We start from the raw sequence: 14,611 nt of genomic DNA, 5'->3' as shown, positions 1-14,611 counted from the left end.
GAGTAGTGAGATGTGTAGTGCATTAGAAATAAAGGAAGCTGGCTTTTGTAGCCAGGTCAGGTGGAGAGGTGCTACTGGCTCATCAAGGGAGAAATACCCAATGAAGCAGACTGGGTAATAATAGGTATTAAACCAAAAGGAAGTTGACGTGGGAGTTACAAAAATACACTGGCTGTGAAAAAACATAGTTTAGGACTTCAGATGCAGTTTCCTACTAGGAGGATGAGATTCTGATGTGCCGGCCTGATATTAGGAAGGTAGACTAATAACCTACCTGTTTTTCAGAAGGAATTAGCTTGGTTGATGGGTGCAGTTACCTGTTGTAGCAAAGGCCTATCCACTGGGGGCCAGGAGAAGGACCTTTTCAGATCTCCCATGTTATGAGAAGAGGGTTCTGGTCGATGGTCCTCACTTCATTTCATAGGCTTTGAATTTACATGAAGTTCCTCTTGGTGACTTGGCTATTTAGTTTTACACTTTTTTTTCTCTGAAGGATAGTCCTAATTTGTGCTTAAGGGTAATGCATGTGCCTCTTATGCTTATATCCCTGAAATTGATCTTCACTATCTGCTCCTGGCAACAGACTGTTTGCTGTTTCCATCAGTGGCTGTAATTGTGGAGAGCCTCGTTTGAAGAACTTCCACTGCAGGATAACTTCATTAGTGGCTTGCAGCGGCAGCAGCCTCTCATCTTTGCTGGAAAAAGCCAGCAGAGGGAAGTACTGTTGCGTTTGCTAAAGAACACGTTGAAAGTCTTCTTGTCACCAAGAAGAGATGGCTGCTGAAAGTCCTGCAGGGCCTGAAGAGTCATGATCACCAATAAGCTGATTTTTGCTGTGTGTCATTCACTTTTTGTTACACTTACCAGTTCTTATATGGGTGTTTAATAATTTGCCATGGTTGATTGTTCAACCCAAGCCTCTAGCTCCCAGCACCTCATAGTGATCTGAGTATTTCTGTGTAAGGAAATGATTTTTAAGGAAAATTCAGGAAGGAAAATTTTAAGGAAAAAGGAGATGTAAAGGGTAACTATTTTTTTTCCCTGTTATTTTGAACTTAGTTTATCTTCTAATGTTTCTTGGAAACCAATAAAACCATTTTAAAAGCCTTCGATGTATCAGTGAACATCTCATTTGTTGTATTTTACTGGGAATATTTAGAGTCACTAATTTGTCCTAGATTTTGTACGAATCCTATTAGTATAGGTCACAGAGCAAGAAACAGAACTGACTAGAAAAGTCAGTTTCAAACATTATCCTGACATGTTGTTGCACGCCTTGTGACTGTTTTATGGGAATAATGGGAAGAAAAAGTAGTGCAGGAGATTGAAACAAGAACGTTTAACTAATGACCATTATTATAACTGATTAAGATTCCTTAAACACTGCTTTCCACTAGCATGTTTTCATCTCCAGTTAAAATTCATACTGCCTCTTTCCAATGCAAAAGGGAATGTTTCTGTGAAAATTCCAGCACTACCAACAAAAGCATTTTCCAGTAGTAAAAGAACAGGAACCATGTTCTCTTTCAACTCTTCTATCATTTGATCTATTGCATCAGAGACAGAGGGGGAAGAAAGACTGAAAGATGGTCGGTCGTACCTTCACTAGGGAGGTGTGAAAATGAATTTCGGTTTGGGTAAGCTGCAGTCGTTTGAAGACTTGCATAAATATGAATCACTTGTGATTTATATTTCATCCAAAGATGATGTGATGGTGGGCTGCAGTATGTTATTCGCATGTAGCTGAGGTACCTCTTGATTCATACCCATGAGTAAGGCTTCAACCAGAATCTGAAACGCAACCTGTTAAAGGTGCCTGCAGAAATAACAGCACTGGCTGCAATCGATATTTAGTCGGCCCTCGTGGGCAGAAAGTGAACATTGGATGAAGCTGTGTATTACAGGTGGGCCCCATGGATGAAGGTGGGTGCTCATTGATCCATTTACTGTGGTCTCATTTAGCACAGGAGCTGGTAAATGATGAAATTTGGTGGCACGTAATTTTTTTTTTCTGCAGCTGTGAAAGATGCATTTTGTAGGGTTGGATATGACTTCTTAAATGTGAAATCCTTGCACTCACATGGACCTCAGTACCAGCAGGCTACACTGCACATAGGGGTACTATAAACTACTTGTGTATGTGGAGTACAGCCAGTGCTTACATTTCAGTAATCAGTTCACAATTTTCAGGCCTTTGGCCACCTGAAGAGCTTTTCTGGGGGTCTCTGTGGCCGTTGCTGAGGAGTACAGCAAAGATGGTATGTGATATTGACTGCAAACTGATTTAATACTCTGAATGCTTTGCTGAAGCTAATAGTGCAATGAGAAGAAATAATGCAAGCCAACAGAAAGCGGAGAAAACTAATGGAATTTACTATGTATAAACATAATTGCATGTTTTGTGATCAGTCCATCAAGTCAACCCCCAAAATGCATCAGCTATGCACTGCTTTTGCACACAAGTCAGTTAGCAGCCTATGAAGCACAAACTCCTTCATGCAGGTTGCTGGTGTACTGGTGCTGAGGTGCAGGGTCACCTCGAACCTTATGGTAACTGTTCAGGCTTTCGTATCAATGCTTTTGTCTGCCAAGCACCAGGCTTTTGTGGTCTTAGGAAGAGCTTCTGGCCCTAAGCAACGGAAACAAAACACTGCCTTGTTGAGCAGAGCAGCAGAGTTTAGGTGAGAGGGATGTTGTTATTCAGAAAACGTAATCTGGTTTTGATAGCTTTTGTCTAAATTGATGCCAAATAGGAACTGAAGGCATGGATACCAAATAGTTTACAATATTCACTGAATGCTCAGAACAGAAAATGTCTAGCAGAAGCCAATCTCAAGCCATGTAAGTAGGATTTTCTTTCCTTTACTTTTTAATGTACTTCATTGATGTGGTTTTTTTTGCAGAGCTAGGATTTTTATACAGTATGTGGGCATGCCATTCACTGTGTCATCATGAGATTTCAAGTGATTTTGTCAAGGTTAGGTGCACAACCTAGTTAAAGCTGCTTTTGGCATTTAACTTAGGAGCAACTCTGGTAGGGAGGGCAAGCTCTTATGCAGTCATTGGAAAGAGGGAACAGCGTCTAAAGGGCACCTGGCTTAGATGGTGGCAATAACCTTAGGTAGCTGATGTGATACTCAATTATCTCCTAGCACCTTACTGGATCCAGAGGATGGCCCACTCGCCTACAACCCCTGTAGAGCTCTCTCCTCGCTATTTTGTCACTTCTTAGTTCTTGGTTATTCCAGTTTTCTCATTTTATTTTATTTATTTTTTTGTGCGTTGGTGTATGAAAGTCTCTCATATTCATCTTTTGACAGATAAAGCTTTATTTTGCCTTCAGCTTGTTTTCATATAATCGATTTCATACTGTTTGTTCTTAATGTCGCTGTACTTAAGGTATATACTGTCTCCCCAGGGCACTGGCTGTATCTATTTCCAAGTAATTTTGTGTATATAATCCCACTGAATTGTAATTATATCCGCCAGTCGAACTTCATGATTCCGCACAGTTCCTGCCTTGTAAATACACATTTCATTCTTCGTTAGGAAACTTCTGGCAGCGTGACTGGCAGGCTGTAATGGGCTGGGGCACGGGAAACTTGCACTGACAAGGTCCTGGGAAGTACCTGGGAAGCCACTGCATGGCCATGTTGGTCATGGGGACTGCAGTAGTAATGTGTTCTGCTTTGGACCCCTCACTACAAGGACAGAGAGGCCCTGGAACATGTCCAGAGAAGGGCTGCAAAGCTGGTGAAGGGTCTGGGACACAAGTCCTGTGAGGAGCAGCTGAGGGAGCTGGGGTTGTTTAGTCTGGAGAAGAGTAGGCTCAAGGGAAACCTTATTGCTCTCTACAACTACCTGAAAGGAAGGTGTGGGGAGCTGGCGATCGGCCTCTTCTCACAGGTAACTAGTGATAGGACTAGAGGGAATGGCCTCAAGTTGCACCAGGGAAGGTTCAGGTTGGAAATGAGGAGACATTTCTTCTCAGAAAGAGCAGTCAGGCATTGGGACGGGTTGCCCAGGAAGGTGGTGGAGTCACCGTCCCTGGGGGTGTTCAAAGAAATGTTGGACCTTGTGCTTAGGGACAGGGTTTAGTGGATGACATTGGTAGTAGGGTGATGGTTGGACCAGATGATCTTGGAGGTCTTTTCCAACCTTAGTGATTCTCTGATTCTATGACAGCATTGCGAAAAGTTTAGGAGGTGGATGCAGGGCAAGTTGGTCAACTGGTTATTTTTGCAAGTGATGTGCTGTCGCGGCTCAGAAATGTGTAGCATCAAGAAGAACGTCAGGGGATAAAAGAGCATAATTAATGTTCAGGACACTGAAAGAGTCATCATTTAGCCAGCTGTCAGCTGGATGACCAGGCCTGGTCTGGTGGTGGGGCAGAGAGAAGAAGGCCTGATCTCCCTGCAGGCCACTACTCACCTTCCCCTCTGCAGCACCCGCAGGGCTGTAGTCTTATGCTCCACTGCATAACTCCTAGAAGATTTAATAAAGAGGTAACTGGCTAGTTCTGCTCTCAAATGATGCCTTTTAGGTTCTTCAGAGCCAGGTGGAGCCACGTTTTTGGTGGCAAGTATTTTGGCTCTGAAAGATTAATCATTGCACTTTCCTTTTGCTTTAGTTTCTTTGCTGGTGGTCGGACTGGACCATATGTTTAGTCCAGTGTTCTCATTTGATGTTAAACTCTTAATTTTAAAATGTTACAAAACATTAATATTTTTTGCATACAAGATAGGAGTATTCAGTTAAACTGAATGGACCCCCAGCGTTTCTGAGGCAGCACGTGCATGTTCATGCCTGAAGTTTTGCAAAGAGTTAAGTCTGGTATGCAGAGCTGGTGGATGTTTTTATCAAGACATGAATTCTAAAACAAAAGGAAAAAAGGGATCTGTTTATTTTGTGGTTTTGTTGTTTTGTTGTTGTTGTGCTGTTTTTTTCTTGAACAAGAAGGACTGGTCCACATTTGAGAAATATGTAGAAATAATTTGCAATATTCGCATGTGAATATTATAGCTTATGAATGGATACTCTTGCTGAATAACTTTACATAACTAATGCTGGTACATTAAGTGGTTTTCAATAGTCCTATAAAAAAAACTCCTTCTGAAATGTGATTTTATCAAATAGTTGGTGTGTTATTCGATCAATGAAGTCATTTGCACATTCCAAACATAATAATATGTAAATTAAACTCAAAGTTAATTTTACATTTTCCCCAAGTAAAGAAAACAGGTCCTAATAGGTATTATGTTTTAATTTTCTTTTGGTTGATCACATTATGCTTTCTTTCTCTTGTTACTTGCCATAAACAGCGTAATTTCATGGTGCTGACAGGCTATATACCAAATACCACAGTGAAACAGAGGGAGCTAGATTACTCTGTATGTACTGACAAATCTCTTTCGTTAATGTGCGTTCAATAAAGTTAAAACAGCAAATGTTATTAAACTAGGGGAAAAAAACACAATGAAAATTATTAATGTTATTTTGTTTGCAGGTGTTATGCATGTGCCACAACTCTTGTTTTCTTTCCTCTAAAACCACAGTTTTATTGAAATAAGACAAGAAGGAAAAAACTACAGCATAAAAATGCAATAGCAATAAAGATATTTGTTTCAGTGCAGTCTCAAATTATGGGAGCACCTTTTTCTTTTTTTTTTCAGGCAGTTTAGAAAGAGTATTAAATGCTGTTCTCTGTTTTCAATTAAACAACATCATCAAAGATAAAATAAAAGTTTAAGAATTAGTAGTTTTTCCTTCCTCAATCAAATATCCTCCCATGATTTCAGAATGATGTACCCAGGGGTGGGATTTTAAAAACAAGTGAGCAATTTCAAAAGTATTTACATTTAATAAAATCAGGGTATTGTCCTTCTTAATTAGCTACATGAAAATCAAATTTGAAAAATCATGTAGGGGGACTTTTTGCTCACATTGTCTCCCGCTGGTCTGCCTGGAAAGCGTTGTTGCTCCTTCCAAAGGGGTGGGTTTGATGTGATCAGCCTTAGCAGGGTATTTTTTTGCATGCCATATAGCTAAGTTACCTCTTTGATACTGTCAAGCTCCTTCTGACTGAAAGGATCCAAAAACTGTACGGAGGCATCTAGGTCCAGATAAGCTTTGTGTGGATGAGCTTGTGTGGCCCATAAAAATTAATAAACCAAATTGCATGTACTTGCAATCGCTTCAACTCCACGTCAGAGCCAGAAAAGTTTGCTCCCAAGCATGTTCTGGTGTCAGGTGAATAATGAGCCTCACAGGTGGCCCCGTCATAGCAATTGCATGGCCTGGTGAAGGTAAAGCTGATCCCCTGTCACAGCAAAGGCGATGCTGGTCCTCCTGGGCCACCAGATGCCCTCTGGGCATCCCTGGCCCATCCCCTGAAGTGGCACCACGTGCTTCTCTCAGTCTGAAATACCTCCATCTCTGGGGCTGGGGAATGCCAAGTGATTGCCATGGCTCCTGAATGAAACTGTGAATAATTTTTAAGTGGGCAGAAAGGAAATTTTCGTGCCAGAAATTATCAGAGGAATTTTTACAATGAATGTCTTTTTTATTAGAAATGGCATGAAAATATCTTCTCTGCCAATTTTCTGTATCACTGTTTCTTTTCTATAGTGTACATAGCATATTCATAAAAACAGTTGAGTGTAGACATAAGGGTATTTCTGCTATAGTAAGGATGGCTTGGCGTGATTGTGTAGGCAATTCCTTGAAGTGAAGTTTGCCTGCTGGCATTTGACATGTAGACTGACTGTGGAACAGCCAGGTTTCACCACAGGACTTCTAAATCTTCATTTTGACCTGGATGGTTGTATGTACTTCTTCATACTGCTTGAGAGAAACTTTCTAGGATTTAAAAAAAAAAAAAAAAAAAAAAGTCAGAAAGTCTGTATATCTAATAAATCAGTCCAGGTTTTTTCCACCCTCCTTCCCTCACAGCACCTCAAAACACTTTTCCTCGATTAACTTCAGCACATTAAAAAATCTGCTTTATACCGGACAGTATAAATGGGGGAATCATAAGGCAGGGAAGAACTTTTCGCTTTCAGAAAATAGGAAAAGGGATGGGTGTCCAGATTGGTATTATCATTAGCAGTCTCACATCCTTACCCACTGAATCACTGCTACAGCAACATAATATATAATTATATATATTTCCAAGTGTCAAGGCTTCTTGTTTAAGCTTAACTCAGTTTTAAATCCCTGTGGAGAGGGAAGGCCTTTAAAATACTTATTAAATTCTAATCTTAATCATATTCATCATTATTAAAATTTGAAATAGCTTGAAATACTTCAGGTAAGTGAAATGAAAAAAACTAATAAAGGGCATGCGACACACAGGAGAAATTGAAGAATAATTGCTAAAGATTAAGAAATCTAAAATGGCCAAACATGAAAAAACCTTCATTTCCAATAAGCTTTTATTTAAAAGTTTTGCAATAGCTTAATAATATAAAAGGAGACTTTAAAAATGAATTGAATGTTAAGTGAAGCAAAGTAGCGAGAATATTTAAATGCATTTAAACTTAAACTAGTCCCGCGTTTGGGCTTCAAGCATGATTTTTGCCTTGTCAGTTCTTGAGATAATTGTTTCATGTCAATGAGGAGGCAACGCTATTGTTGTTGCTATTAATAATAGTAATTAGTATTAATGTAGTAATAGTTTTGATAATATGTAGTGCCTAGGAGTGACAAGGTGCTGTGGTTCAAACATTAGTTTGTGCAGTCTCGTACAGACAGAACAAAAACATGTTTCTCTTCAAAGTGTGTGATGTCTAATCATGGAAAAAAGACCTCTTAAAATATTTTGCTTTTAGTTAAAAATTAAAAAGATGCAATCAAGTTGTTGGGCTTCTTTAGTGTCCTTTTTTTTTTTGTTGTTTTCTCTGCCGGTGAGTGGAAAATGCCTCACTGTGAACATTGCTTGATTATTAGAATGTTTTTGACATTATTTTTTTCAATATCCATGCAGGCCTCTAAGCCAGACAGGGAAATGTCATACCCTAGGAACTCTAGGGCAATCAACTTTTTGAATGGTATGCTTCACTGTGGACATTTGTATGGTATACTATGAGAAATTGGAATTAAATGTTGCAAAAAATTGGATCTAATCATTTTATTTTTATTTTAGGGATAACTTACCTTGACCATGCGGGTGCAACACTTTTCCCAGATAGTCTACTTAAAGCTTTTACTGAGGACCTCAGAAACAACGTTTATGGTAAGTACGAAGCAGTGCTCCATTATTTTTCCCAAGATTCGGTATAAATAGATCAAAACCAGTACTATTTTGTTGTTGGAAGAGGTCTTCCGTGTTTTTTAACACTGCTGTAGTATTGTTGGAGGACCAGTGACTTTGCAGAGGAGTCCCAATCTCTTTGTTTCATCTCCGGCATTGTTTTTAGTGGCCAAGGGCACGTCTGTGTGGAGGGGTGCAGACAGATACAAACTCCTCTGCCTGCCATTGTGCCGATGAACCCTGCTAGCTCTGATCAGGAGGCAGTGCCTTCAGTTAGCATGATGATGCCTAGTATACCTAGTCTGTGTTCTTGGTTGTTTTGCCCATTGTACACCCTTGATAAGCTTGGAAAGTCACTTAGAACTAGATTCATGAAAGTTTTAGCTTCAGTGATCTCAGAGCCTATGTAAAATAGCAGAGAGCAAGCTCTGAGCACCTCTACAGAGTGGGACATAATGGTTCAGTTTCTTCTCCTGTTTGAGATGTTCAAACCTGATTTGCCCTCCCAGGAGAAAACCACCGGGAGAGACACATCTGTCGGTCATGTGGAAGGAATCAAGATTCACACTGGTGGTGAAAAGGAAAAATCAAAAGGAGGGTTTACTCTGCCCAGGGGTTAAGGGATAAGTAAATACAGAGTAGCTTGAGCACTTTGGTTGTTTCTGTCATTTTTTTCATCTCAAAATACAAGAACAATTTCTTATGCATGGACCAGAATCCAGACCCTCGCCCCTTCTAGGAGAGTCATTGCAAGGAGCTGCAGAGGTGCTTTCACTCTCGTGTTTGCTTTCTTCCTTGGCCTTGTGAATTTTGCCCTCTTCCATTGCTGGGCAAAGGGGCCTAATCATAAGGCTGTCACTGAAAACTAGCCACTGCCCTTTTTGTGTTTTGTGAGGGGAGCTAGCCTACATATTGCCAGAGGTTGGCAGAAGATGCTGGAGAAAGAGTTTTTCCATCTAGGACATTATTATCACAGAATCCCAGAATGGCTTGGGTTGGAAGGGACCTTAAAGATCATCTAGTTCCAACCCCACTGCTATGGGCAGGGACACCTCCTGCTAGACCAGGTTGCATCTCCCTGAGAAGCACACACTGCTTGTGCTTTTATATAAACGCAGCAGCATCCTGAGTTGAGGAAGTACTGTTATTGTGAGATATGTTTTATATTAGAAGAATGATTCATGCTCATCCAGAAAAAAAAATACTGTAGAGTATTACCTGCATATGCTGTTTGTGGTCCCACTGAAGTTATCACAATTTCTTACTGTGTGCTAATATTTGTGGGCTATGTCTCCTTTTTGCTAGTTTTGCGTCTTCCTTGTGCTCCCTGATCCATAGAGCAAAGTGATTCCTCACTTGGGAGCTAGATACCACGGCTTCAAAAGAAAACTGTGTTCGCTAAAGCACCAGCACACTTGTGCTTATCACCTGAGTGATAAGCCACTGGGGAGTTCTGGCTAGTCTTCCTGTCATACACCTTCGTATGTATCGTATCATTTTCCTCTCTCATTTCCTGACTGCTGACAAGGCCAGGATCCAGAGCGTGGATTTAAGTTCCGCTACAAAAATAAATGTTGTTCTTGATAAGGGTAAGGTTTTTTGCTGTTATAACAAGATACATCGATTAGATTACATTCAAAGTCTCCTATTCAAATGCATGTCAGTGATATTAAAATTAACGTTCTGTCACTATGGCTGTTGTAAAGTGAAATGTATGCACCCTGATCTTAGTTATTTCAAACAACGTTGGGCTCAACCCTTTTAATTAGAAGTACCATCTGTGGCAGATAAAAAAAATAAAGTTGTGAATCAATTGAGTGGTCATGAATGGAAATAGCAGTGCTGCCACTTTGGAGTAGATTTGCACGGTACCTGTAACACTATGCAAGAACAAATTGTAAGTTTTATGCTGCTTTTGTCTAAAATGATAATGAGATCCCTTGTATGGTCAAGGCTCTTTATTCATTTATACCTGCTACTCTGAGGGCAATAACTGTTGTATAAAAAGAGTTCATTTCTCAGACACAGGTGCGAATGAAGGGGGAATTTGGCTCGCAGCTTTTTTTTTTATTATTTTCTGGATGATAATCCACACATTTGAAGAACTGCAGTTTAGCTGTTGCATGTGTAAATGAGGGAAAGGAATGTAAGTAAAAGATTCTCACTTCTAAATTGAGAATATTTGAATTGGAAATTAGAGAAATGCAACATCAGACATGTACAGTCTTAAGTATTAGATCTTTGGTCTGAGCTCTAAATTTGTTATTCTTTTTAAAACCGTCACTCAATAACTTTCAAGAGGATGATTTTGAAATTTAAGAAAGAGAGTAGATAATACTGTAGCTTACTGCAAAATTGTATTAATATAGTTGTGTGTTTTTTTTTTCTTGTTCTCTTTCAAAAATGTTTAGACATGTTCTTTAAGCATTTACTAGTAAGAAAGTAGGAAAGTGTTGTGCATCTGTGGATATTGCTGTAATCTCTTTTGCTCATGGAGATAAATTCAGGCACTTCTTAGGTACTTTCTTAATTGTTAACACATTCCTGTGCTGAGCTGTGCTAAGATGGCTACTAATTTTGCAGTGAAATTTATGTTTTCATGAGCTACTTGAATTTCAGACACCAAAAAAAAAAAAAACGAACAGGGATAATCCTGGTGTCATGAATGTCTGTTGTCTCCGTTTGCTGTCTTCTAAATCGCTTCTTAATTAGTGCATGGATACATTTATTAATGAGCATTCTATCTGTGTTTCTGTGGCGGAACATTTGTGCATATGCAGTTGTATTTTTAGAGGGAACTGCCAAAGTACCAGTAACAGATACAGCTGAAGTTTCAAGGTCTGTCATAATCGCTTGCTTCTGTTATATGTCCTTCCTCTTGACTAACTATTCTGAGGAGCTTCGGGGCATTGCTGTGAAGTATACATTAAATCTTTCTTTGTCATCTTTTCAGGCTGGCTTGGTGTAATACTTTGATAAAAGCAAAAAATTAATACCAAAACTGTGATTAATGATTAACTTCTATATCTCTGTTGTCTCCTAGGCAACCCTCATAGTCAGAATATCAGCAGCAAGCTGACATACGACACAATCGAGCATGTCCGATACAGGTAGAATAATCTTTCTTTCAGATGTTGTATGATGCGCTTCATATTTTTCATTTTGATTAGGTCTGTGCTGTTTTGATGACTTAGATGTGATGCCGTTTTTGGAGGGTTGTCTGTCACATCTAAAGAAAACACTCTGCTTTTAAAGGAGGAGGTACTTGGGCAGTCAAATATTGCACAGAATCAGAGAGAAGTGAGTTCTTTTTCTCCCAGGTGCCCCAGTTCTTAAATTCCTGTAGTTAACTTAGTGCTGTAACATAAGTCTATGGTTTTAATAAATATTTAGAATTTTGAATTTCAAAAGTCAGTGTTATTATGATGGTATGGTAAGTTAGTAAGGTAGAACTGAGTGCAAGAACACAGTAAAAAATCAGATGACATTAAATAAGGTATAATGGCTTGCAGGAATTTATAAAAACCTTATGGGAATGTGTACTTTGTTTTACAGCAGATTCTTCTGTTGGAGTAATAAAATACCTTTTAAAGTTGGTTTAATGTAATTTTTAAGAGCAAAAAGAAAAATAAAAAGTAAACATAGCATCAGGGCTTCCAGGTAAGGGCAAGAAAGGAAACTGAGTCGCTAAATGAGTGTTTCTCCCAAGAGTTCAGTGAGCTGAAAGGGCACTTTTTCCCATTAGTTTACACCAAGCGTATATGGCTTAGGAACTTAGTTATTGGTTTTAGTGTGTGTTTTTTTTTTTAGGTACCTGTTGATATTTTATAAAATATGTCGTTGCTGAAGAATATGCAAGCTTTGACCACAGTTGATTGGCCTGCTTTTAATGGCACTCTTTACCCAGGGTGGGAAATGTCATAGATTCCTCTTTATTATCATTTTAAAAGCAAACCTTTCGCCAAAACACATTACAGAATTTAGATCAATAGTAGTGGAACTATAGCAGTGTAGTGTTCAGAGTTATAATGAAGAAAATCTACTTTACATCTTTTTGCTGCCTTTTCTCTGACTGCACTTTTATAAGGGTGTGAAAAAACAAGATTTCTAGCTGCAAAATGGTGCTGGGTATAACCTGTTTCCTTTTTTCTTGTTGTGGTTTTTTTTTTTTTTTTTCTCTCTTCTTTTTTTTTTCCCCCCCTGAACATTCTGGAGAAAGTATTTATTTTTGCCTTTTCCACAGCCCTGTCTTATGCTGGGCAGGATGACAACCTGTTAACGTATGGCTAAGTGAAATGAAAGAATCTACAAGGAATGGCTGTTTTCACAAGCAGATGCTTAGAACCATGTACAGCAATACCTCCAGCCCTGCAGTCTGCTGAGCATGCCTGTGTGCTCACATGCAGTGTCAGAATTCTGATCTTAATTCCTTGCAAGTGATATTTCAATGTTGCCATTTAATCATTCTTCTTATGAAGGTACAGTAGCAAGTGTTCTTTTCTGGAATAATTTCTATAGTACTCTATGTTCTTCACTGTTAGTGAGCAAGGAAATAGACTTCCACTGAGTAACAGATACAGATTTTTTTTGAGAGATGACATCTTCAGTTTGTTTTATTTTGGATCCTGTCTAAAACAAAACAAACAAACAAATGAGACTTTTAGAAGAGCAGCATGGGAAATTCCAGGAAACATAGCAGTGTTTGCATTGTTTATTTTTTTTCTCCTGAAAATAAATAAATAAATAAAAAGCCCTCTGCATGCAAATGAACATTTTCAGTTCATTTGGATGCAGAATTGAACAAATTCAATAATAGGATTTTTCAGCTAGTCCTATAGAAATTCTGCCATTATTCCCCAATAAAAATGTTAAAAGCATAATAATCAAAAAAACATAGTTGTAAAAATTGGGGAATAAAATGCCCCCAAACTTCTGTCAGTAAGTCAGCTATCTAAAAGGCAATAAAAGTATATTAAAAATCTATACTTTCATGCTGTTGCAGCTAATCAGAATAAGCAATATGACAAGACAGGGAGACAGGCAGCTCTGTCCTGTATCACAGCACATAGACTAGATTTCTTTGGTGAAACAATAGTTCAGTGGGTAATTTCAGAAATCTTTAAAAGATTTGCTTGCTTATAATTCTGCCTGTGGAGCATGGCTGCAGCCAGATGTATAACTTCTTTTCAGGGATTGACCCCATGGTACTATGCCATTTTATTATTATTATTCTTTTCATTTGATTTTCTGATCAGATGACACAGTGCAATTAATTAAAAACAGAATAATAGTATCAATGGTTTGGGTTGGAAGGGACCTTTAAAGATCATCTAGTCCAAGCCACATAACAAACCCTCAAAATAAACAGAAATCTTAGTTTCTGATTTGTTATTTGTCTATATTGCTGATAGCAACATCAGAATAGACTTCCCTAATCTGGCCATGTACACTGTTCCACAACGCAGAACTGTTACTTGGTTTTGCCTTGGTATTTTTTGACAGGCAGCAACCACTCTAAGAACATAGGTTTGCATGAACATAGCATAAATGATTAAATATTAGAGTCAGTGGATGTTTTCTATGATTTAAAAAATTTAAATAATGAAAATGGTTTACCTCTTGACCAACTCAAGTACAGTAAGAACAAAAAGAAAACTTTTATTCGTAAAACACTGCTTGTCTTTATTTGAAGTGAACTGTGATTTTTAACATTGTATGTATCTTTGTATTAAATATGATTGATGCCAAGAAGAGGAAGCAAGAACTGTAATAAACCTTCTCTAAATGTATTAAATGTCCACATGAAAAGATTATAGACCCTTTTTATGACTTTGCTTACGGATATTTGGATGTGACATTGCTCCGTTCCTTACAGCTAAGGGATGTGAGTGGCAATATCTCCTTACGATGCTGCAGAGATAATACAACTCAGAAATTCATTAGAGTGGGTATTAAATAACCTTTTTCCCATATGCAGTCATTTTAAAATACTAGCTTTCTGAATATTTTAAAAACATTGTTCTTCTAGGTCTTACATTTGCAGTGGTGTCTTCCAACCAGAGCCAGACTGATGTTTTAGTGTTAAATTTGTGGTGTGTTTAAAATAGACTGCAATGTACCTTTTCCATTTGAACAAAATGTTGTTGAATTTAGTAGAGTTTCGATGTTCATCCTTGAACCTCAGTTGCTATGAAATGTTAAACTTGAGTATACTTTGGGAATTCAAATGTTAAAAAAAAAAATAATAATAAAATAAAGTCAAGAAAATTCAGCTAAGTTTCAGCACCAGGCATCTCCTAGGCTATGGCAATATGTGTACTACAGAATTTTCTCACTGATGCTAAAAGGATTTGGCATTGA

At 38.4% G+C, this 14,611-nt stretch overlaps 1 protein-coding gene across 5 annotated transcripts in view; it reads left to right on the top strand.

Moving 5' to 3' along the window:
* MOCOS (molybdenum cofactor sulfurase) overlaps nt 1-14,611 on the top strand; it is a 274,042-nt gene that overhangs the window by 70,024 nt on the left and 189,407 nt on the right. For 3 of the 5 annotated variants that reach the window (XM_084509001.1, XM_084509002.1, XM_084509000.1), the window contains one exon: nt 8,144-8,233. The exons of 1 other annotated variant lie outside the window; for it this stretch is intronic. Coding sequence is in view for 1 of the 4 variants with exons in the window: in XM_084508998.1 (XP_084365124.1) it covers nt 8,144-8,233; nt 11,295-11,361 (157 nt within the window). In the remaining 3 variants the exon portion in view is untranslated. Of the gene's footprint in view, nt 1-8,143; nt 8,234-11,294; nt 11,362-14,611 lie in introns of all 5 variants that reach the window. One more of the 5 variants, XM_084508998.1, reaches the window with a different exon arrangement.

The sequence above is a fragment of the Aythya ferina genome (genome assembly GCF_964211825.1).
Source record: "Aythya ferina genome assembly, chromosome: 2".
NCBI lineage: Eukaryota > Metazoa > Chordata > Aves > Anseriformes > Anatidae > Aythya > Aythya ferina.
Note: the sequence above shows the minus strand (reverse complement) of the source record. Positions and strands in the feature narration are given on the sequence as shown.